Source organism: Callithrix jacchus, chromosome 10 (assembly GCF_049354715.1).
Source record: "Callithrix jacchus isolate 240 chromosome 10, calJac240_pri, whole genome shotgun sequence".
In the NCBI taxonomy this organism is placed as follows: Eukaryota; Metazoa; Chordata; class Mammalia; order Primates; family Cebidae; genus Callithrix; species Callithrix jacchus.
In genome coordinates, this window is record NC_133511.1 from 80,147,882 (window position 1) to 80,174,310 (window position 26,429).

General features: G+C 38.9%; 1 protein-coding gene across 9 annotated transcripts in view; it reads right to left on the reverse strand.

The window, feature by feature from the left end:
• RRAS2 (RAS related 2) overlaps positions 1-26,429 on the reverse strand; it is an 88,946-nt gene that overhangs the window by 11,335 nt on the left and 51,182 nt on the right. For 4 of the 9 annotated variants that reach the window (XR_008475184.2, XM_035265887.3, XM_078340608.1 and 1 more), the window contains exons 2-5: positions 6,686-6,773; positions 6,123-6,206; positions 5,666-5,768; positions 5,374-5,482 (exon numbers count right to left, since the gene is read on the reverse strand). Coding sequence is in view for 7 of the 9 variants with exons in the window: in XM_035265887.3 (XP_035121778.1) it covers positions 5,374-5,482; positions 5,666-5,768; positions 6,123-6,206; positions 6,686-6,773 (384 nt within the window). In the remaining 2 variants the exon portion in view is untranslated. Of the gene's footprint in view, positions 1-5,373; positions 5,483-5,665; positions 5,769-6,122; positions 6,207-6,685; positions 6,774-8,831; positions 8,923-26,429 lie in introns of those variants that run through there. The other 5 variants (XM_002755077.8, XM_078340609.1, XM_054242123.2 and 2 more) reach the window with 3 other exon arrangements.

Here is a 26,429-nt window from a genome sequence, read left to right on the forward strand (position 1 = left end):
ACAAATTCACAGAACTACAGAAATTCACAATAATACGTATAAGCTCATCTATTACTATATATTTCCAAATAGAATAAACTACATTTGCAACACTCACTTAGAGTTATGTCAAGTTAATGTAAGTTTACAGAAGCAAAACTTGTTTTCACACTATTATGTAGAAAGAATCATCAGTTTAATATCGCATCTTAACTCACTGGTACCCAGATTCAACCATTCAACAAATACTTATTTAGTGCATACCTTTGTTCTATGTGCTAATGATAAAGCATGAACAAAACTGACCGGTGAAAACTGAGAAGCCCTCATAGTACCTACATCTACACTCAGCATCTAAATTCACCCTTTTAGATACACATAAGGCACAGGTAAGGCTATATGTGGTAAGACCCTCTATTATTTGAGAAGGAGGGGTTCTTTTTCCTAGGAGGCTGTAGGGGGCACACTGTGGTTAAAAATACCAACAAATAGGAGTCTGGGTTGATATACTTAGCTGTCTATTATTTTAAGTATAATGAGTTATTTTGTCAAATTAATAATGACCATTAATAATTAAGCAACTAACAAGGAGAAAATAGAGGGAACAACCAAGGTAAGCCAAGAGACAAAGGTGGTAACGAAAAAAAGCAAAAACAGTTGATCTCTATCTAGACAAAGAACTTGAAATCAGATATAACATGAAATTCCATTGTCTAAGTCCACATACTGCAATATTAAATTTCATATTCAATGTGTTGTTATATTCACCTACTTCTATATTTTAGCAAAGGCAAGCAAATCATTTACCTATGTTTTCTTGCTACACTTTTAGCAGAATAAACAAAATGACTGGCATATCTCTAAAGGACCAGATGGCGGTTAACACTAAACAATCATTCAAATTCTACAGATCTCGTTTTATTTAACATAAACTTCCGCAACTATTCTGTCTACTGCTTCATCATCACTGCCTAGAAAAGGTGTTCAGTAAATACTGGATGGATGAAAAGATGAAAGCAGCAGCCCAGTCCACAGAGATACGGAAGCCACAAGCAATCAAGCAAGCAAGCAAAGCCTCTTCTGTATGATCTCTCCTCCCTGGTGGGGTTCAGATTCTCAGGCGCCAGTGGTAGATTCTCAGGCGCCAGTGGTAGAAATGGCCAGTGCTGATCCACAAATTCAAAGAACAAGGAGAACTGGTATTTATTATCGACAAGAAAACAGGCAAGAAGGTAGAGAAACTATAAAGGATCATGCCTAAGACAAAGAAAGAAAAAAACAAACTGGGTCAGCAACAGACAGCAAGCCAGACTGGTTACTAAGAACCTATAGATGACCAAAAACTAAACATCTCTGAAGAGGGGAAAGAAGTTTTAACAGCATCCCTGTGGTCTGTCCAAGTTGACTTGGCAGAACAAGTAAGGGTGTCAAGACATTCTAGACCATCACCTTTGAGAAGAGACTTTAAAACGGTAAAAACATCTACTATAGCATCTATAGTATACTATGCTCTATAGTATCTCAATTTCAATAGCATGTCCCCTCAGGTTAGGAGATAAGGCATGTTTGTCTTTGCACATCCAGAGCCCAAGACACCTTAGAGAGACAAGGATACAAAGTAGTGCCAACAAAGGACACTGAAGAGACTGGAGGAGTAGGAAATACTAACTCAGAGCTTAGCAAAGAAAGTGTTTCCAAAAAAAGGTAGTGATCAACCATGTCCAATGTTACTGACGTTCACCCAACTGGTGATCCTGATGGTGGCATGAATATCTGATGTCAGTACAATCAAGAATGGCAGGAGAAAAAGTAGAGAAAGCAAGTTTCAGGAGTTTTGCTATTAAAGAGGGGCAGAAAAAATATATTCAGAGGGGAATGTGAGATTAAAAAGGTTTTGCTGTAGTTTTTTTGTTTTAAAGATAAGAGACACTATAGCATGTTGTATGCTGATGGGAATTATCATGTAGAAATGTTCATCTGAAATAGAACAACTGCTGGGGTAATGTCCATGAGTTGGTGAGAAGGAACAGGATCCAGTATCTGGTGGAGAAATTGGTCATAGACAGAGGAACAGTTTATCCACGTAAGTGGAGGAAAGTGAACTTGATGGGGTACCTGTGCACTCAGGTTAGTAGATATGGAGGTAAGGACATGTAAAAATCTCTCACTGAAACAGGAAAACATACGTATCATCAGCTGAATGAGAAAAGAGAAGAAAGCATTATTAGGTTGAAGAAGAATGAGAAAGTACGTAAAAATTATCCAAACAAATGGGAAATAAGTGGACTAGGGAAATGTAGGATTTCCAGTCAGCACTAAAGGCTGTGGTCATGATTTTTAAAGTAAGAGTAGTCAGCATGCCTGAGTACAGGTGCAAAGGAAGAAAAAGCATAAGGAAGAATGAATCTTTTCTTTGTTCCTATCCTTCAGAGAGTAAACTCTATAAATGAGCAGAAAACTAAGCAATTGGATTTCAGGCACTTGCTTTTCTCCCTTAGATATATATACATCTACGCTTTTCAGAATATACATAATTTATGTCTATTTATATGGTTTAGAGAGAAAAATAAATACAAAATAACTTACTCCAAGTTAACACTACATATCTTTAGGGTGACAGAAATATGGAAATCATTTCCTATATTGTTCTCCTACTTCTTAACTCTGAGAATTTATGACTTCTACAAAAAGAAAAAAAATTCCATGAAAAAAATTATAATCCAATGATATACAAACAAAGCCAGTGCCACAATATGTTGACTGTCTGCAGACAGATGGAAAGTACATACTACATTCTGGCAATCTTCAATACAGGTTGAATATCCCTTATCCAAAATGCATGGGACCAGAAGTGTTTGGGATTTTGAAATTTTTTTGACTTTAGAATACAGTATTTGCATATACATAATGATGTTTCTCAGGCATGGAACCCAAGTCTAAACACAAAATTAATTTACTTTTCATATACACTTTATACACATAGCCTGAAGATAATTTTATACAATATTTTAAATAATTTTGTATATGAAACAAAGTTTTGACTGTTTTGACTGTGATATCACATGAGGTCAGGTGTGAAATTTTCCACTTGTGGAATCATACTGGCTCTCAAAAAGTTTCAGATTTTGGAGCATTTCAGATTTCAGATTTTTGGGCTAGGGATCCTCAATCTGGTATAAAGACAACTTAAAAATAACTCATATAGACCCTGCCCCAAGCTGATAATGGCAGAGCCTCTTTGGGTTCTAGCGACCATCCTCCTCTCCCTAATCTGCCACTGCATACCTGACAGGGGATCTCTACCTATCCTAGGTCTCCCACCTATTCCTTTACTGGAGTTACCACCATGAGAAGGTTTGAGAAAGATCTTATTTCTATAATCAGGGCAGGAAGCATACAGGATGAAGCAGAAGTCAGTGAGAGATGGGGAAGAGAACTCCTTCACTGCACATCTACTTTCCACTACTTCCCAGATGCAATGACATATACAGTTTCTAGTACTAGAAAGAACTGAGAAGAGCCACAGGCAGGGTCCACTGGGAAATATCAATAAATATAATCAGGTTTAGAAACCTCAAGGAAATGGTCTAAAAAAACAACAAAATTAAATATATTAAAAAAAATAGATGAACTGTCTATGCTAGGTTTATAATGTGAGCAAGCCATATTCTTAATTGTTTCAAACAGTTTATACTGATTTGAAATGAACAAATTTTTCACCCTAACTTTATAACTCAGATTTGAAAGAGATCTAACAGAAAAATTTATTCTTTACCAAGTTTCATCAGTGAACATTTCCAAATTTTAGCATTAGGATAATAAATCATTTTCTCTTAAGTCAGTGTTTGAAATCTGGTATGCTTCAGTAAAATTTTATGTATCTAGCTCAAATCAAAGACAGTTACAATTTTTCCTGATGTTTGCACTTTCCTAACAAAATCCTAAAAATCTGTAAACACAACATAATATAAAAACAAGAATACTTAAATACCAACAAAAGAAACAATTTAAACAATACATTCCAGATTGGGGCAGAGGCTAAAGACCTTAAAAAAAAAAAAGAGCCCATATAACATTGATACGGTTTGGCTGTGTCCCCACCCAAATCTCATCTTGAACTGTAGTTCCCATAATCCCCACATGTCATGGGAGGGACCAGGTGGAGATAACTGAAACATCAGTGGTTTCCCCCATCCTGTTCTCATGATAGTGAGCAAGACTCACGAGATCTGATGGTTTTATAAAGGGCAGTTCCCCTGCACATGCTCTCTTGCCTGCCACCATGTAAGACATGCCTTTGCTCCTCCTTTGCCTTCTGCCATGATTGTGAGGTCTCCCCATCCATGTGAAACTGTGAGTCCATTAAATCTTTTTCTTTATAAATTACTCAGTCTTGGGTATGTCCTTATAGCAGCATGAGAATGAATTAATACAAATGTACAGGCTGCATTAATATATAACTGACCTTGCTCCCCTCCTCGACAAAAAAGATGAATGTACAGTGTTGCCAAAAAAACTGTTTTAACTAATAAAATTTCAATAAGTGGGTAAAGAACAAGTGAGAATAAGTATTTATCCTATAACTAAATACTAAAAATATTCTTTTTCTTTTGAGACAGAGTCTCACACTGTCGCTTGGGCTAGAGTATAATGGTGTGATCCCGGCTCACTGCAACCTCCGCCTCCTGGGTTCACACGATTATTCTGCCTCAGCTTCCCAAGTAGCTGGGATTACAGAGGCACACCACCACACCCAGCTAATTTTTTTTAGTAGAGATGGGGTTTCACTATCTTGGCCAGATTGGTATCGAACTTCTGACCTCATGATCCGCCCACCTAGGCCTCCCAAAGTGCTAGGATTATAAACATGAGCCACCGCACCCGGTCTAAAAGTATTCTTTTCTTAAAGATTACTGGTGTTAGAACTAGCCAATGTAAAGAATTAATTTAAAAATTCAGTCATTAAAGTGACTTAGGAAAAATCCAAATATTGTAATTTAAATGAAAGCCATTCTCTACATGAAGTTAATTTAGTATTAGCAATGAATAAATGAGGCCTTTAGGGGTAACTTTAAAATGAGCCAACTAAGTTAGAGTTCTGGATGTTATCCAAGAAATTATTACATGTTAATGAAGCTAGTTCAAACACCTGCAGGCTTATAAAGTCTTCTAAAATTTTGTGTAAAACTATTTGAAAATTTAATTTCCCCAAATCTACTTCTATTTTTCACCGTTGTGACTTCTGTAAATACAGTATGCCAGACTCAGACATAAACACTTAAGTGGCATGGAACACAGTATTTTTTACCAGACTTTCAATTATTTCCTTAAATCTATCAGTTCACTTACATTATTATAAACAATTGGTTTCCCAACAGTGAAATCCTTTCTCACCTGTCTTTGATGATCCAGATCTGCTTTATTGCCAATTAAAATCATTGGAAACTCATCACGATCCTTTACTCTGAGAATTTGTCTTTGAAACTTATAGATTTCTTCAAAACTTAAAAAAAAAATCAAAAACAAATTAATCAATTTCATCAAGTATCAAAATTCAGCAAGTCTCATGCCCCATTTAGTACTTTCTTATTTTTCCTTTTGCTATAAAAAAAAACACAAAGTCCAAATTCAATAGTCTAGTGATCTAGACAAGAACAGTGAATCTACATTCTAATTTGGTACAAACCTGCCTCTATCTGTGACTGAAAAGACCAACAGGAAGCCCTCGCCAGTCCTCATATATTGTTCTCTCATGGCTCCAAACTCTTCTTGTCCTGCTGTATCCAAAACTAAAGAAAAAACAACAAATGTAATTATGCCCGTGCTTTCATTTTATAAACTGCTTCCCCGCAAGGGCAAACCCAATTCATGTGGGTCCTCTAGAAAGCCTCATACTTGGTCTAATACAGAAATGGCATTCCTTTCTTAGTACTTTATTCTCAATACTAAAGACAAATGTATTCTAATGGCAGACAGTTACAGAGTTTATCTTCATCAATACTGGTTGAGTTTGTGGTTAGAATATATTAACATACTAATTAGAAGCTTAAAAATATCAAACGCATTTAATCAGATGGAGTCTGATTAAAATCTAAAATCACTTGAATGTTTTATCCCCTCCAAGGAAAAAACTGAAAAGATACCTGTAAATTCAAGAAAGAAATCTGAGTTATGATCACTGCCCCCAAAAACATACTTAGTGCAGGTGCTAATATAATTTTTGATCTCTGTAAATAAAAGAACCATACATATTAGATAGAAGACAGGGCTTTCATTTGTGGAGAGGTAGAATGTTTGGACACAAAACAGTGTTTGTTAAAGCCCCTGTGCTATAAATTCTAAGTAAAGTAACACATATTGAACCTTTTCTATATTCACTTCATCCATTTCAACCTTTGCCAAAAGGTAGGAAGAGTTGAGACCTGACATGTTTTTTCCAGTTGCCCCAATAAATACAACTTCAACAAACTACAACGAGACTAGTTTCCCTAGAACAAGATCAATACAAATACTGTTTAACTTTTCATTTACTAAAGAATATTTAAATTACCCATTATGAGGACTCATCAATCAAAACTTAGAAATGACATGGGCTAATATTCCAGATCATATATTTCGAATGTATTATTTAACCTAGCAAAACTTCAGAGAACGCTTTTTAAAAATATATAATATGTAAATTATCAAATAAAGGAAATTTACTTACTATCTAGCCGTGCTGCTCTGTCATCTATCACACACTGCTTTGTGTAAGAATCTTCAATGGTTGGATCATAATCTGTTACAAAATAGGACTGTAAGAAAAGAAAAATGCTTATTTTAAAATTCATGGTGAGGTATGGTAACTCACACCTGTAATCCTAGTGCTTTGGGAGGCCGAGGCAGGAAGACCACTTGGGGCCAGGAGGTTGAGACCAGCCTGGGCAGCATAGCAAGACTCTATCTCTAAAAACAATAAATTAAAAAATTAGCTGACATGGTGGTGTGCACCTGTGGTCTCTGCTACCTGGGAGGCTGATGTGGGAGGATCGCTTGGGCCCAGGTGGTTGGGGTTGCAATGAACCATGATTGTGCCACTGTACTCCAGCCTGGGTGACAGAAAAAGACCCTGTCTCAGAAATAAGAATAAATAGAAAAATAAAATAAAATTTATGATTACCTGCCTACCAACGTACCCATGTAACTTTGCTTAACAAATTCCACTTATCCAGAACTAGTCAAAACATTTTCACTGTACTAGGGTTTATCCTATATGTTAATTCTCCATCAAATGAAGTCTCTTATGAGCACCTTCAAGTGAAGAAAAGGTACTAGGTATCTCTAAATTTTCGTATCTGAAATACGCAAGATTGCAAAAGATCTACTACAACTTTTTTCATAATTATTTAAGGTTAAGAATCTAGATCTCAAACTCCAGAAAAAGTAGAAAACACAGTAAATTATAATCAGATCTATTTGAATTAACAACCTGATTATAATCATCAGTCCTAAGAAGACAAATAGCTGGAAAGAAATGGAGACAACACAAAGAGGCCTGGAACATTCCATCTTCCACCTTTCTTTTCTCACACTTTCTTATTCCCCTTTCAACTGTCTTATATGCTATGGTAAGAAAATATCATTTCAGAAATTTTCATTTGTAGAAACCTCAAACTTATTCTTTCACTGATATCTTTTGTTGTTTCTTTATCTTAAATTCTATTTCTCTCTTCTTTGATCAAAGCCTCCCAACTATTGAAGTCATTACCATTTAAAAAAAAAAAAAAAAAGGATGGTTAAAGTATCCAAGTAAAAAGGGAAGAATCTCAGCCTACATTTCCGTTTTCTTTAAAAGGGTTTAAAATAATCAGCTACACAGGAGGCTGAGGTGAAAGGATCACCTGAGCCTGGAAGGTCAAGGCTGCAGTGAGCCATGATCATACCACTGCATTCTAGCCTCAGTGACAGGATGAGACCCTGTCTCCAAAAAAGAAAAAGGTTTAAAAAAGAAAACAACAATAATCTGAGAGAGTGCATTTCCTTCTTTTCACAAAAGGGCACTAACTAGGACACCATCATCATCATCCTTTTATTCTGAGTATCTCCTTTGACCTACTTTGGAATGACTTCCTCAAAGCCCATTTTCCCACTGGCTCATTACAAAATCTGAAGGAATGATCTGGAAAGAGACAGCTTAATGCTAGGAACCAGCACCAAAGGTGTTTAGCCTTCTTCAGGCAAAAGGGTTCCTGGCTCTATGAACACAGTATTCGTGGTGACCTATGCAAACACCAGAGAGCTACTCAGAAATAAGCACTCTGAACAGAACAGAAAAGAAACCACTGGTTTGGGGATGGGATATACTAATCTGCCTGATACCATGACTTTACGTATTTTTTTTTTAAGGACACTTCCACATTTTATTTAAATCTCAAGAATAACTTTAAGGCCAGACGTGGTGGCCCATCCCTGTAATCCTAACACTTCATGAAAATCACCTGAGCCCAGGAGTTCCAGACCAGCCTGGGCAACAAGGCGAAACCGCATTTCTACAAAAAATTTAAAACTTAGCCAGAAGTTGGGGCGGGGGGCGGGGGGGGTACACCTGTAGTCCTAGTTGCTTGAGGCTGAGACAGAAGAATTGCTTCAGCCCAGAAGTTCGAGGTTACAGTGAGCTATGATCATGCCACACTGCACTCCAGACTGGGGGACAGAATAACACCCTGTCTCTTAAAAAAAAAAAAAAAAGTTTTTAATTAAAATTAAAATTTTAAAGAATAATCACAGAATTCCATATCTATAACCCTATTTCTTTTTTAAATGTTTTGCTTAAATGCATGATTTATTGAACAAAGTGTAAAAGAAACCTTTACCAACAGCAGTAACTTTTAGTAGAAAGCCATCTCCTCCTCCACTGCTCTATCACCATTTAAAAATAAACAGGTATCAATTCACTTTACTTGCCTGAAAAAAAAAAATAAGCAGGCATCAAAACAATCCTGAACTTACTTTTTGGAACCCATACCGCTTCAAAAAGTAAATAAATTGTACTGACAACAATATTCTCTGTACCCATTACTCTAAACAACTGGAATCAGCAGTCTTTCACAAGCAAATTGGAGAAAGCATTCTCTTTACACTTAAGATTCGTTTCTTGAAACATGTTTCTCCACATGCCATGCTTTAATCCTGTAAAACCCCAATTTCACTGACTACTCCCAGTTGATGCCTCAAAGTACTACACTGTCCCTACCGGTTTTAGCTAAAAATATAATAAATAAATGTTAAATACATTTTTTACAAATGTCCAAGCCATGCACAATAGTAAGAATTCTTTAAATGTGCTGGTTCTTTGCATTGTGAGATTAAATTAAGATATTAACATGTACAAAAGATTGCTGGTTTGACTGTTGGTATAAGATTGTTGCAACTTTAACTGTTTTACCTCCGCTAGTTACGGATATTTCTTTGGATGTCTTAACTCTTGTAATATTACAAGAATTTTGCCATATTGCTACATGCATTTAGTCCACTCATTAATATTTAAGTCAAATTAATTGTTGGGATTTTAGATATTTAGGTTCATGCCTAATCTTTGCTGTGACTTATCTTCATACTTTGTTTACAGAGACCATCATCTACTGGCTACATGTATGTTGTAAAGAGCCATCCACATTGAAAGATTCTTCTTCCTACGAAATATCACTCTGGGGCCTATCATAGAAGCAAAAATCTCTTTCCCTCTCAAAATTCTAATAAGCCACAGGTCAGAATATCCCTCAGAAGACCATTCACTGTATGCAGGTGACAAATACAAGCATCACCTCCCACCAAAGAGACAACATTTTTGTTATGTAAACTTGAGCACCAGATATGTGAGGCAACAAATCACCAATAAGTAATCAATCCCAGTGATGAATAGTCCTGGGTTTAATTCCAACTCCGCTACTCTCTAGCTGTGGGACCTGAGGCAAATCACTTTACTTGTCTAATCTTCAGCATCTGTAAAAGAGTGATAGGAGCAAAATCCTGTGAAACGGATAAAATCAAGTATGCTATTGATTAATAAATATCAACCACAATCATAACTATTATTTTGTCATGCAGTTAAATGGTCCAAATTGGTGTTTTTTATTCAAGTATAAAGAACGGCTAAGTCAGGAGTAGCTGTAATAATTCCAGTCGTAGTTACACTTCAGACCAACCACATGACTTCTGGGACTTGGTTATGCAAATGCTGTGAATCAAGATGAAAGCTCCCCATCTGGAGTTCTAGAAATATTCTCTGGAACTGAGCAGCAACTACACAGGTAATTTACATAAGTAAAACACCAACAAGCTGTACAGTTAAGATATATATACTTTTTGTACATATATGAATTATACCTCTACAGGATATGTAAATTAAATGGCTCCCTGTTGCTTACGAGATTCCACAGTTTCTTTACCAAGTATGCAAAGCTCTCCAGTATTTATGTAGTATGCAAAGCCCTCCAGTTGGATCTGTGTTGTTCATCATTCAAAGCCTCATTTCCCACTACTTGAAACTCTTCAGCCAATTGTCCTGCTCTCTTGATTTCACTCATTCAGTTGTTTAATGACCGTGTATGGAGTACCTACTAAGTACTCCATACTTTCAGAGCCCAGGGCCTTTTATACAACAATCAGTAGTTGAGCTATTAATGGGGGAAAGAGAGACTGTTTTTCTTTTCTAGAAAAGAAAACGTCTCTCTCCTGAAGTTATAAAAAGTTACCAACCACAGCCTAGAAAGGACCTTCTGTAGCAGAAAGCAAGGGAAAATAAAAAAGCACAGTATTGCATTGAGCTAGACAGTAGAGGTTCAGGCAAGGGTAGGGAAGGAGGGTGGACCCAAGGGTTCAAAAGAGTACACTGAGGGGAAAGGAAGGGTGGAGGATGGAGAGAGCATGTGTTTCCTGATGGACATGAAAGAATGTGTGCAGAAGGATCCTAGACAGAAGACAGGGAATACCCCCATCAAAGGGCAGCATGCTTTCCCTGTAGTATGGAGGGGCAAATGAACTTCAGTTTCTTTAAAGTTTTTAGGAGATATGGAGAAACATTTAGGATTAGGGAAGCTATCCCATTCAGAGATAAAAACCTGGTCTGGCAAGCCTGGGCAACAGAGCAAGACCCTCATCTCTACAAAAAATAAATTAGCCAGGCTTGGTGATACGCGCCTATAGTCCCAGCTACTCAGGAGGCTGAGGTGGGAGACTGAGGTATGGGGATTCCTTGAGCCCAGAAGGTTGAGGCTGCAGTGAGCCAGAATGGCACCACTACACTGCAGCCTGAGCAACAAAGCAAGACCCTATCTCAACCAAAAAACAAAGAAAAAACTGGTCTGGGTAAGTTTGTTATAAGCCCTTAATAATGCAAAAGTAGAATATTACGCTGGGATAAGTAGGATAATCCTGCTTACATGCCACCAGATTGTATAACAGGAGGTTGGGCTGGCCTCCTAAGAACTGCCAACTCAGTATCTCCTCAGTCAAAGAAGCTACGTTAAGAAGGAAAAGAAGGAAGGAAGGAGAGAAAAGGGGATGAGTTACCCTTCCACACTGCATTCAGTGGTAAAGAGTGACAACTCACTTTCTCCTAACACCAACCTATTGGTGAAAGTGTAGTTCCCAAACACTGCCACAGAGTGGTGCCTGGTCTACACATTGGGACTGGTAATTTACTGGAGATTCTGGGAAACTCAGTGAATCCAGCACAACGGTTAAGTCTACCACCCTTGCATGGAAAAAGGATACGCTAAATCTAAGGTACCACTGGGGAGTTGTAAACAAATGCAGGGCATTTCTGAGCACAGCATCATTCTCAAGAAAGTTGTAGTTCTCCAAAACCATAGGGTGTAGAAGGGGGAAGGGAAAAGGAGAGGAGAGGAAGGAAACAAATGAGACAAGTGTAGGAAAACCTCGAAAACTCCTGAATCTGTGCAATGTATGACAGTAGGGTCTCTGAACTTTTGTATATATTTGACAATTTTCGTATTAAAATTATTTTTTTAATCTGGTGGTAGCATATAAGAAAAGAGACAGGGATCCTTTTTTAACACTGAGCTTTCACCTCACTCTACTGAAGACTATATCATGTAGAGGCCTGATTTTTTTCTCAAAATATTTTCCAGTTTTTTCTCTCCTCACCCTCCCTTTCTCTCAACAACATATATATATATCTCATCTACCTTGCTTTTTATTTTTTACATTTATTGTCCATTTCCTCCCTGACCCAACTAGAAAGAAACTCCATGAGGGCAGGGACTTTGTCAGAGAGGTAAAGTGACCTACTTAATGCTTAAACATCAAATCACTGGTGGGTCCAGTACCAAAACTGACATTTCTGGGCTTCCTGACCAAGGCTTCTTATACTTTGCAAATCTGCCTCTCGAAACATAAAACACACTCACATTCATCCTCCATTCCTCCTTCCACTGATCCCATCAAAAGTGAGATAGCTGTAGGCCAGGTGTGGTGGCTCACACCTGTAATCCCAACACATTGGGAGCCCAAGGTGGGTGGATCACCTGAGGTCAGGAGTTCAAGACCAGCCTGGCCAACATGGTGAAACCCAGCCTCTACTAAAAATACAAAAATTAGCCGGGCATTATGGTGCATACCTGTAATCCCAGCTACTCAGGAGACTGAGGCAGGAGAATCACTTGAACCCAGGAGGTGGAGGTTGCAGTGAGCCGAGATCGCACCACTGCATTCCAGCCTGGGCGACAGAGGAAGATTTTGTCTCAAAAATAAGGAAGTAAACAAAAGTTTAAAAAAAGAGAAAGTGAGATATCCTCCATCATAATCACTGCTGATGGGGCATTTGCCATCTGACAGACAGATTATAATATGCCATTTTATTACTTCATAACTATATTTTCTCCTTTAATTCCCACAATAACTTTTTTGATAGAATTCCTGTCAATAGACTTTTTGAAAATAAGTCACAAAATCACTTCCTGAAGGTCACCAGCTAATAAATAAGAGCACTACAACTTAAATCCAGGTCTGTTCCTAATGTTCTGATGCTCCTGATCCTAATGTTCATGCTCTATAATTCCTGCTATTTAATAAAATTCAGTGGTGGCTCACACCTGTAATCCCAGCACTTTGGGTGGCCAAGGCAGGTGGATTCGTTGAGCTCAGGAATTCGAGACCAGCCTGGGCAACATGGCGAAATCCCATTTCTACTAAAAATACAAAAATTAGCCAGGCGTGGTGATATGCACCTGTAATTCCAGCTACTCAGGAGGTTGAGGCACGAGAATCGCTTGAACCTGGGAGGCAGAGGTTGTGGTGAGCTGAGATCACACCACTGCACTCCAGCCTAAGTGACAAGAGTGAGACTCTGTCTCAAAAAAAAAAAAAACAACAACAAACCATAAAATTTCAAATGTCTCATTCCTTACTGGCCTATATAGAACAAGGAGTAAACGTACCACCAAAAAAAAAAAAAAAAAAAGACTAACAAATTTACTTTCTTTTCTTCTCCTTCTTGATCTTCTGCTCAGCTCACCCTTTACGCCCATACTACACACAGGTAACAGGTTATAAAATATTCTAGGGGCAAAATTCTGTGATTCTCTGCTCCCCTCCAGTTTAAGCATTTCCCTATTATTACTTGTATCCATAAAACACATACATATTTTAAATTATGATAAACCAAAAATGAGATTTCATAAGTAGCTTCCGATTAATAGGTGCATTTATGCCTTTACTGGAGGCAATATGATGAGAAGAAAAAACACAAGGGCTCTGGTGTCAGAGAGTCTGAGATCCAAATCCAGAAGACATCCTACTTGCTTGCTAGTTGTCTGAGTCCTTGGTTGAATTTACAGCTCTCTAACCCCATTTCCTCAACAGAAAAGGGCAAGAATGGCTAGTTTAGGGAAGGCATATTCCAATGCCCACTTCATATATGGGAGTAAAGAAGGATAAGGGAAAAGGAAAAACTTCCCAGGGAGCAGATGCAAGGAACTGTTCCCATTTGCAGGGGTTAGAGGGAAGCTCACAAAGTTGTCCCTCGGGATCTAAGGGCCACAGGTCCCCAGTGACTGCTATGTAGCCTCCATTCTCCTCTTCCAAGACAGAAGCATTGGCTGAAATTATCCTATCCCTGTACCACCACTGTATCTCTGGTGTGTCCAGCTGCCTAGGGAGGCAGCAGAGTTGAGGGAATCTGAGGTGTAAGTCAAACAGACCTGGACACAGCTCTATCATTTTTGCCAGCTGTGGGAAACTAGAGCAGCTCACTTAACCTGTTTAAACCTTGGTTTCCTTGTCTATGAAATGGAAATCACACCAACTTTGCAGGACTGTTGTGAAAAGTTATAAATACTCTATGTGGAGTACAAAGCACAACAGATGACACACAGTAGGCCCTTAATAAATTATAGCTGATAAAGCACAAATCACATCTTATTTTCTTTGCAATGCCTTCAACATTGCAACCAGAAAATTATCTCAATACTCTCTTACCCTTAAGGTGACAACAGTTTGGATTGTCTCAACTTGAAAATAAATACATGTTTATTTCATTGATACATTGAGCTAAACTCGATGGGTATAAGCCTAAAACTTTCAAGCCCCTCTGTAGGAAAAGTTTTTCTTTGTTCCTGAATCAAATCTAAGGCAAGTCTCATAATTTTTAAAAAATCATTCTTTGACTATAAATATAGCTCAGGCCACACGAAACAGTTCATGCCTGTAATCCCAGCACTTTGGGAGGCAGAGGCAGGAGGACTGCTTGAGCCCAGGAGTCTGAGACCAGCTTGGCAACATAGAGAGAACCCATCTCAACAAACAGGAAAAAAAACAAAGTTTAAATATCCTTCAGCCCCAACAACACTACAGTTTCAACAACTTATTTGCACAAATCAATACTCATCTAAATTAAAGCTTCTCCCCTTCCCTGATGGAGCTGAAAAGTCTAGCTGGGCTTGGGGATGGCTTGGGTGGGGGGGGTGGGAGGGTCGTGTCATCATCTCTCTCTCTCCCCACTTTATCTCTTCTACCCCCAACAAGGCTGTCTCTGGCTCCTTCTGGATGGGAACTGAAGGAGTGGGAAAAGCTATGGGGGTGTCAAAAGGTCATACCAATTAAGTGTGATGTTCATACCAACTTTCTCATGAGGGCCCTCCACAAACAATTCCCAGGACTTGAGTGAGACCTGGCCATTTACAACTCCAATCCTCAATCTCAGGGCTTCCATGGGTACCTCCTTCTAGTTCACATCACCCTCTAGGTGGCCAAGCACAGTGTCCCTTTCTAGAGGGCTTTAAGCTGGTTTCACCCAGCAGCTCCAATGTCTTTCCAAGTACAGAGTGCTAACATACAGCCCTCTCTGTGCTCTGCTGCCACAGGGCTACTAATCCATAGGTTTGTATACTAAATCTTTCATTTCCCAAACTCCAGGGGATACACATTCAATTCTCAGAATGACTCCATTAAAGCCTCCTTCATCATTTGGCTTAAATGAAAGGAGCTTAAGGACTCCTTAAGGAGAAGTGTCCTTCTCTCCTTCACTATGTGTGGAAGCAGGAAAGGACACTCAACTTACAACACTAATAGCTCTTGACAAAAACATTGTCTTAGAACCCTAACTCTCAACACTTTTATTCCCTAGAGGTAGGTATGGGCTAAGTGTGCAAAACCAGTTTAAGCCTACCCACTGTGCAAGTTCTTGGAATACGAGGATAACTTGGCACGTACTGTTTTATTCTGTCTTTTGGGTTTCAACAAAACCTAAATTAATTAGAGTTCCAGTTAATATTATGTGAAATGTACATCTCAGAACATATAAAACTAGATTTACATGTTTAAGGTTTTTAGAACTTTCCTGAAGCTAAGTAATATACTTGCAAATAGATCTCAAAGTATCAGCTACTGAAAAACACAGTAATTGTGATGACAGTAGTGGGGAGAGAAGAATTAGTTTCCTCAAGCAGAATAAGGACCTCGTCAGCCATTGGTAGCCTCCATTTTCTAAAACAAGAGCAGAGCAAATTCCTCTGGTAACACTAGAGAAGACTGCATCAACTTCAGGCAGCTGTGAGCCAGAGCTGGGCTCCTCCTTGTGTCACTTTTTAGCAGCAGCTGTCACGTCACAGAGAACCTTTGTTCCCTGCAACATCCTCCTCTATTTTTTTGTCCAATGTTTCCAATATGCTTGATATCCCTTCACTGAAATGCACATTTTTTTTCTGACTGAAATTAGTATTTCATTAATCTAACATGTACAATTATAGATGTCTATAATTTATTCTCCAGAACTCTAATGCAGAATAATAAAAGCTACACTAAATCCAGTAATCCTTTTAGTTTCTTTTTAACAAAATGTAGTGAGGTCTTCATTGTTGCCAATTGTCTCAGACTACCTAAAACAACTGTGTGCCTTCCATTTGCCTTCTATGCAGTTTCAGCTAATATATATGCATTACCTAACGTATAGTATTTAGTTGCAAATGAATGCGCCTGGCATGTGCCAGCAGAAAGTACAGTACAAAGTCAACTTACAGACTGGTTCTATCACAAAAGTTTGTTTCTAAGTTATTTGATGTTCATTCCAACCTGGACTACAAAGTAAGATCCTGTCCCTTAAAAATAAAAAAATTAAAAAAAAAAATATATATATATATATATATATTTTTACAACCAACATCCTATGGATGTAAAATAGTCTCTCACTGCAGTTTTAATGTGCATTTCCCTAGCGGGATGTTGAGTACCTTTTTGTGTGCTTACTGGCTATCTGTCTGTATACCTTCTTTTTAGAAATGGTTATTCAAATTGTTTCCCCTTATTAAATTTTATCTTATCATTGGATGTAAAAGAGTACTTTATATATTCTGGATACAAATCCCTTATCAGAAATATGATTTACAAATTTAAAAAAAATAATTTTCATTCATTCCTTCATTTATAGAGACGGGATCTCAGTGTTGTCCAGGCTGGTCTCAAACTCCTATGCTTAAGGGATCCTGCCATCTCAGCCTCCTGAGTACCTGGGACTACAGGCATGCATCATGCACCCAGATGATTTGCAAATATTTTCTCTCATAGCTCCCTTCTTATAAAGCCTTCCTGCTATAAATGAGTACACAGTTCCTAAATCTCAACAGTGGGCCAAAGTCTTATTACCCACCAACAATTATCCAAAATTCCAATTCCATATACCCAGGAGTTTTGGTAATACCTGCTCCTGTGTTCTACTGTGCTGACTGCTGATCTAGAATGAAAATTCCTTAACTGTACCTATTCCTCTAAAAACCCATTCACCTCACTCCCTAGCCTGAGCTTTTCCTGTCACATTAAATTTCAGCCTAGACCATGCCCTAGCACAGTTCACTTGTCCCAGTATGTGAATTTACCCTTTTTTATCAAAGCTAAGATGCCACTGATTCTAAGACCGTCATTATTTTATGTGCCAGGATAAAAAATGGCCAGGTGCAGGGGCTCACGCATACAATCCTAGCACTTTGGGAGGCCAAGGTAAGTGGATCACTTGAGCTCAGGAGTTCAAGACCAGCCTGGGAAACATGGTGAAACCCAGTCTCTACCAAAAATACAAAAAATTAGCCGAGCATAGTGGCACATGCCTGTGGTCCCAGCTATGTGAGAGGTTGAAGTGGAAGGATCACCAAAACTCGGGAAGTCAAGGCTGCAGTGTGCCGTGATTGTGCCACTGTACTCCAGCCTGGGTGAATATAGGAGACCCTGTCCCCTGATCCCCCCTTAAAAAAAAAAAAAAAAAAAAAAAAAAAAAAACAGAAGAAAAAGAGGGGAAAAATGTTACCAATACATCTATGACATACCTTTGATTATGAGGCATCTCAATTTCAGAGATACTAAAATGTATGGGGGAAAATGTGATGAAATACAATAATAGTTCTAGACAACCATATTGGTAAGGCTGGTGGTAGTAGTAGTAGTTGTTTTTGTTTTTGTTTTGAGACAGAGTCCCTTGCTTTGTCGCCCAGGCTGGAGTGCAATCTCGGCTCACTGCAGCCTTCGTCTCCCTGGTTCAAGCAATTCTCTTGCCTCAGCCTCTCAAGTAGCTGAGATTACAGGCGCCAACCATTTTACACATGAGACTATTGAGGCTCAGCAGTTAAATAACCTGCCAATGGTCACAAAGTGGAACTGGGATTCAAATCAGTCTAACTCCAATGCAGTACTTCCATTACACTTTCTTTAACCTGCCATACTAACATAGCATACAGCCTGCACCAGCATAAAAAAAAAAATCCTGGGCTGGGGCAGTGGCTCATGCCTATAATCCCAGCACTTTGGAAGGCCAAGGCAGCAGATCACGAGGTCAGGAGATGTTACCATCCTGGGTAACACAGTGAAACCCTGTCTCTACTAAACATACAAAAAATTAGCTGGGTGTGGTGGCACATGCCTGTAGCCTCAGCTACTCAGGAGGCTGAGGCAGGAGAATCGCTAGAACCCAGTAGGCAAAGGTTGCAGTGAGCAGAGATCGTGAAACTGCACTCCAGCGACAAGAGCAAGATTACGTCTCTAAATCAATCAATCAATCAATCAGTCAATCAATCCTGGTATCCCTCAAAATAAGTGATTTGCTATTTTTAAAATTATAAATGGCTACTGCCAAATAGAAAAGTAAAGTTGTTTCATTAAAATGGAAATGCCCCATTTGTAAGTTAAGAATAAAGGTATAAGTAGGTCATTTTTTTAAATACACAAAGATACTCTTTGATCCAGTAATTTCAATTCTAGAAATTTATCCTGCCGATAGGTCGGCACATGTAAGAAATGATATGTACAAGGCTGTTCACAGTGAACTGTCTTTAATTTAAGAGACTGGTAACACAATGTCCTTCAGCAAGGACAGTGTCATTCAGCAAATGGCTGGTTAAATTATAAAATGTTTGTTCAATATGAATATAACCACTAAAAAAAGGAATGACTTCATGTATTAACATGGAGTAATCTGCAAGATATGTTGTTAAATAAATACCCACAGTTTATGTATTTATGTGCACAAAATATCTCTGGAAAGATACACAAGAAACTGATTAACTTTATCTGTGGAAAGCTGAACTGGGTTGCTGGGAGATATGGATGAAAGGAAAAATAATTCTTGTAGCTTTCAAATTTGAAATATGTGAATGAGAAGGAACAAAAGAGTTTTGAAAGACCTAGTCAGATTAAACATAACTCTTTAGTAATAAAAGCTAGACTGTAGCCCAGCTATACAAACAACTAGCTGAGTGCTCCTAGATGAGAAAACCTCTTCCCTGGCTCTCAGCTATAAATGAGGAGTTTGCTCTTCATGACCTCTTTAAGACTCTTTCCAGCTATATGATTTTATTATCACATGTTTATGCCAAATATAATCTATAAGTGCTATTGAGAACTTCCTTGTTTTAAATTTGTGGAATACAGAAAAAGGTCAGATTTTTAAATGAGGAAGATCTGCTTGAAGCCCTACCTCTGCTACTTTATAGCTGAAGGATTTGCAGCAAGTCACTCATCACTGACAACAAATTTAATTACTTGCAAAGCTGAGATGAGAGCTACTTTCAAAAGTTTGTTACAAGGAGTAAAAAGTGAAAATTTTCCGTACTTTACAGCTCCACATGAAATGTGAACTACTGCACACAGACTCCTCCTTTAGGTGCTATGAAGTAAAGACCATGTATTTTGGAGGTAGACAGACCCACATATCCCGCTTAACTGCTATATGATCTTGCGAAGGTTATTTAATTTCAAGCCTCAATTTCCTCAACTAATAGATGAACGTAATGATTCTTACTTGAAAGAGCTATTGTGAAGATTAAATGATATTGTTAAGTATTAGGTATACTGCTTAACTAAAAATGCGCATTTAAAAATTAGCTCTTTTCCTTTCCAAACTTAGAAATGGAATGCTGCACATAAACAGGTACTTAACCAACTCACTTCTAGTTCTAACTTCCCATAGTCTGTACTGTTACTTCCATTTTTACTTCCTTTCCCCTCTATCTACTGTTACCTACCAATATCCTAAACCCCAATTTCACTTCTCACCTCTTCTAGAGCAGAGAATAATCTGTAGAAGCAAAACTAGAATTAAAGAGGGTGATTTCCATAGCCCATGTTCTACTACTAAACTGCTAAAACTGCCACAAAAATCTTCCCTAGGTTCACTCACGCCAGCCCATTTAATCTACAAATACTAACTGAGCACCTACAACGTGCCACACATTGTGTTGGGAGCTGAGGATCAAATCCCAGGCTCTCACAAGGCTAGCAGTTTCTTGAAGTACTGATCACCAACAAGTAAGAAAACATAATACATCAGAGGTGATATGAACTCTGAAGAAAAATGAAGGTGGCTGGCAACAGCAGGAGTTGGAGGGGAGGATGTGATACTGCATAAGATAGCCAGAGAAGGCTCCACGCACAATGTGACACTGGAAAAGGGAATCCTGGATCAACTGAGGGAGTGAGCCATGCTGCGATCTAGAATATCATTCCAGGCAGAGGGAACACTAAGTTAAAGGCAATGAGGTTAGAGTACTATAACATGTCTGAGGAACAGCAAAACAGCCAGTGTGGCTACACAACAAACAGAAGGGAGAGCGGTTAATGAGTTCAGAAAATTACAGGGAAACAGGCAGAGGCTTACAGGTCACAGTGAGGACTTCAGATTTTACTCAAGTGAAATAAAAACACTAGAGGGTTTGAGGCAAATGAGTAACATGTTTTGACTTTCATATGAAAAGAAACACGAGCTACAGTCAGAGATTGGACTATAGCTCAAGGGTGCAATCAAAGAGACTACTTAAGAAGCTATTGCAGTAAATCATGAAAAGACAATGGCAGCTTGAACGAGGGTGACTGGAGTAGAGGTGTAAAGTGGCCAGATCTGTGTTTACCTCCAAAGGAGAGCTAATACGATTTGCAGATAAACTGGATATAGATATAGAGAGTCTGTCAGAAAGGACTCAAAGATGATGCTAAGTTTTTCTGTAAGAATGGTGGGGGTGAAACAGGCTGGTGGGGTACAGAATGGAGGCAAGAATACAGAGTGGTTTTGTGCATGTTCTGTTAAGACACTCATTAGACACCTACTACAGAAATGAGTCTGGGATTCACTGAAAAGGTAGGGCTGAAGGCAAATTTGGAAGTCAGCAGGAGATAGATGGCATTATCACAAGACTAATCAGACAGAGAAAACAACAGGAACTGGGACCTGGGGTACTCTGCTGTTGGGAGGTTAGGAAAATGAGAAAGATCTAAGCCAGAAACTGAGAAGGAGCAGCTGCAAGTAGGAAGAGAACCAAGAAAATGGTAACCAGGAGGCCAAGAGAAGAAATAATTGAAGAAGAAAGAAAAGATAAGGGTTGCTGATAGGTCAAGTAATCATATTAACAACAGTGACAGCAAACACTTATATGGCATTTACATGCCAGGCACTGTTCTCTCTTTACAGACAAGGAAAAAAAGAGCTGAAAGATTACGTAGGGTGACCACATAAGCTATTGATAAACTGGGACTGAAAGAGGATGCTAATAATAAATACATCAGGACAACAGGCATAAATCAGGACTTTCCTAGGCAAACAGACATATGGCCACCATAAGGTTATACACCTAAGGCATGGGAGGAATTCTTTCTTGTTTCTTATTCAGTGTTCTAATCATAGCCTATCCTGTGGCTACTGCTTTCCTTCCCAGCCTTACTATGCAATGGATAGACAGGTTCTGATACTTCCTTTCAAGGAATTAGCCAAGAACCATCCCATAGAGGAAATCAAAACAGTATGTGCATACACATTCCTTCTGATACTTTTTGTCAAAATTCTGTAGTGAAGAATTTTCACTAATTCAAGGAGAAACAAATTTAAAAGCATTTTAGGCCAGAAACAGTGGCTCATGCCTGTAATTCCAACATTTTGTGAAATCAAGGTAAGAGGATCACTTGAAGCTAGGAGTTCAAGACCAGCCTGGGCAACACAGCAAGACCTACAAAAAATAACTCAAAAATTAACCCGGTGTGGTGGGGTACACCTATAGTCCCAGCTATTCTAGAGGCTGGGGCTAGAGAACCGCTTGAGCCCAGGAGTTTCAGGCTACAGTGAGCTATGATCAGATCACTGCACTCCAGCTTGGGCAACAGAGCAAGAATCTGTCTCTAAAAAATAAAAATATAACAAAAAATTAAAGTACTTTATTTTGACAGTCTCACACTGTTGCCCAGGTTGGAGTACAGTGGTGCAATCTCAGCTCACTGCAACCACCGCCTCTTGGGTTCAAGCGATTCTCCTGTCTCAGCCTCCCAAGTAGCTGGGATTAGAGGCATGTGCCAACACACCAGGCTAATTTTTGTATTTTCAGTAGAGACAGGGTTTCACCATGTTGGCCATGCTGGTTGTGAACTCCTGACCTCGGGTGATCTGCCCACCTTGGCCTCCCAAAGTGTTGGAATTACAGGCCTGAGCTACTGCACCCAGCAAAATAAAAGTACTTTAAATGTATTTAGGAAAATATAGGTCAGTTATACTGAAAAACTATTTCAATAATGTATTTTAAAATGTGCTTAACTGGAAACAAACAGATGGAAAAACATTCCATGCTCATGGTTAGGAAGAATCAATATTGTGAAAATGGCCATACTGCCCAAAGTAATTTATAGATTCAATGCTATCTCCTATGACCTTCTTCACAGAACTGGAAAAAAAACACCTTAAACTTCATATGGAAGCAAAAGAGAGCCCACAAAGCCAAGTCAATTCTAAGCAAAAAGAACAAAGCTGGAGGCATCATGCTACCTGACTTCAAACTATACTACAAAGCTACAGTAATCCAAACAGCATGATACTGGTACCAAAACAGAGATATAGACCAATGGAACAGAATAGAGGCCTCGGAGGCAATGCCACACATCTACAACCATCTGATCTTTGACAAAACTGACAAAAACCAGCAATGTGAAAAAGATTTCCTGTTTAACAAACGGTGTTGGGAAAACTGGCTAGCCATGTGCAGAAAACAGAAACTGGACCCCTTCTTGACACCTTACAGCAAAATTAACTGCAGACGGATTAAAGACTTAAACATAAGACCTAACACCATAAAAACCCTAGAAGAAAACCTAGGCAAAACCATTCAGGACATAGGCATAGGCAAGTACGTCATGACTAAAATACCAAAAGCAATGGCAACAAAAGTCAAAATAGACAAATGGGATCTAATTAAACTCCAGAGTTTCTGCACAGCAAAAGAAACAATCGCTAAGAGTGAACCAGCAACCAAGAGAATGGGAAAAAAATTTCACAATCTACCCATCTGACAAAGGACTAATATCCAGAATCTACAAAGAACTAAAACAGATTTAAAAGAAAAAAACAAACCCATTCAAAAGTGGAACAGACACTTTTCAAAAGACATAAATGAGGCCAACAAACATATGGAAAAATGCTCATCGTCACTGGTCATCAGAGAAATGCAAATCAAAAACACATTGAGATACCATCTCACGCCAATTAGAATGAAGATTTTTAAAAAATCTGGAGACAACGATGCTGGAGAAGATGTGGAGAAATGGGAACGGTTTTACACTGTTGGTGGGAGTGTAAACTAGTTCAACCATTGTGGAACTATTCCTCAAGGACATAGAAATAGAAATCCATTTGACCCAGCAATCCCATTACTGGGTATACATCCAAAGGATTATAAATCGTTCTATTATAAAGATACATGCACATATATGTTCACTGTGGCACTGTTTACAACAGCAAAGACTTGGAACCAACCAAAATGCCCATCGATGACAGAATGGACAGGGAAAATGTGGCACATATACACCATGGAATACTATGCAGCCATAAAAATCGATGAGTTTGTGTCCTTTGTAGGGACATGGATGAACCTGGAAACCATCATTCTCGGCAAACTGATATAAGAACAGAAACACCACATGTTCTCACTCATAGGCAGGTGTTGAACAATGTGAACACATGGACACAGGGAGGGGAGCATCACACACTGGGGTCTGTTGGCGGGGGACTAAGGGAGGGAGAGCAGGGGGTAGGGAGTTGGGGAGGGATAACATGGGAAGAAATGCCAGATACAGGTGATGGGGATGGAGGCAGCAAACCACACTGCCATCTATGTACCTATGCAACAAACCTGCATGTTCCGCACATGTACCCCAGAACCTAAAGTGCAATAAAATATACATACATAAAAAAATAAAAATAAAGTAAAATGTGCTTAACTGTTTCACAAGAACATAGCCATTAATGAAGGAAATTAACACTGCAAACTACCAAAGACATATAAACATATCAAACAAACAAGACGTATCATGGTAGCTTTGTTAGTGTGAAAAACTCTTTTTTTTTCCTTGAGATAGAGTCTCTCTCTGTTGCCCCAGGCTGAAGTACAGTGGCTCACTCTTGGCTTACTGCAACCTCCACCTCCCAGGTTCAAGCAATTCTCCTGCCTCAGCCTCCCAGGTAGCTTACAGGTACCGACCACCGTGCCCAGCTAATTTTTGTATTTTTAGTAGAGACGGGGTTTTGCCATGTTGGCCAGGCTGGTCTCAAACTCCTGACCTCACGTGATCCACACACCTTGGCCTCCTGTGCTGGGATCACAGGTGTCAGCCAACACACCAGGCCTGAAAAACTTTTAATAGCCTAAATGTCCCTAAGAGGAGAACACACTAGAGAACACACTAAATAAATTATCGCATATCTATCACAGAATAGCAAACAGCCATTGAAAAGAATGAGACACATCTTGAAATGCCACACAGATTTCAAGAGCATCTATTATATACTGAGTTTATTCATTTGACAAATATTCGTTGTTTACTTACTACCCACAAGCTAGGAATGGTTCTGAATCGGAATAAAACCAGCATGGTTCAACCACTTGTTTTGTTTGGTTTGGTTTGGTTTGGGTTGGGTTTTGTTATTTTTAGAGACAGAATCTTGCCCTGTTGCCCAGGCTGGAGTGCAGTGAACCGATCATGGCTTACTGCTGGCTCGAACTCCTAGGCTCAAATGGTCCTCACCTCAGCCTCCTGAGTAGCTGGGACTATAGGTACATGACACCAAGCCTGGCTAATTTTTTCATTTTTTGTAGAGATGGGGGTCTCACTATGTTCCCCAGGCTGGTCATCATCTCCTGGCCTCAAGCGATCCCTAACCACCAAGGAGTCCCCAAGTATTGGGATTACAGGCGTGAGCCACTGCACCCAGCCAGTTCTGGCACTTGTGGAGCTATGTTTTAGTGGAGACATATGCGTCTATAGCACAGTTAAATTCAAGAAACAATATTACACCTGTATCACTGTTGTTTTACTTTCCTAATAATACAAAGAACTAAATTAAATTCCTCATTGTGTTCATCTCAAAATGGGAAAGAAGAAGCAACTAATGCTCTTACCAGTTTTCCTACAAACCACATGCCTGGAGGCTGGGCCAGCACTTCTCTGAAAGTAGCTGTCTATTCGCACCCAGGACAACTCTTCTTACTTTTGATTACTTAACCTCATTCTATCATCAATTCTCCGTTTTTATAAAATCTCTTCTTATGGCACACAAATTTAAATCAGACTAGACTGCTAATTTTAAACTTTTTTTTTTTTTGAGACGGAGTTTCGGTCTTGTTACCCAGGCTGAAGTGCAATGGCACAATCTCGGCTCACCGCAACCTCCGCCTCCTGGATTCAAGCAATTCTCCTGCCTCAGCCTCCCGAGTAGCTGGGACTACAGGTGCACACCACCATGCCCAGCTAATTTTTGTATTTTTAGTAGAGACGGGGTTTCACCTTGTTGACCAGGATGGTCTCGATCTCTTGACCTCGTGATCCATCCGCCTCGGCCTCCCAAAGTGCTGGGATTATAGGCGTGAGCCACCGTGCCCAGCCCAATTTTAAACTTTTAAGTGGAGACAAACATGATTCATATTAAAAGGAACCATGCATATAAACATTCATCTTTTAAAAATATTTAAGTATATAGATTTAAAAAGTCAAGAGCTAACTAAACAGCACATCTTCACGGAATTTAAGACCCTGCTCACACTATTTAGAGACACAAATTACAGCTTGTCTATATGCATTCAGCCTAATTTCATAGTAAAAGAATCCCACATCAACTGTAAACCACATGAAAAGAAAGTAAACACGTAAGTAAACTCTGAATCACATTTCTATGCATATAATATACGTCAAATTCTATAGCTATTATTCCATTTAGTAAAAGTACTTTCATAGTGCTTAATTTGCAAATGTAGGAAGAGGTTTACTCCCTGCAGTGGCTTGAATAGTGGCTCCTAAAAAAACATATATCCAACTCCTAATACCTGGTACCTATGAATATGACCTTATTTGGAAATAAGTTATTATTAAGGTAAGATGCTCTTGGACCTAAATCCAATCACTGCTGTCCTTATAAGAGAAAGGAGGGTGAGATGAAAAACACAGAA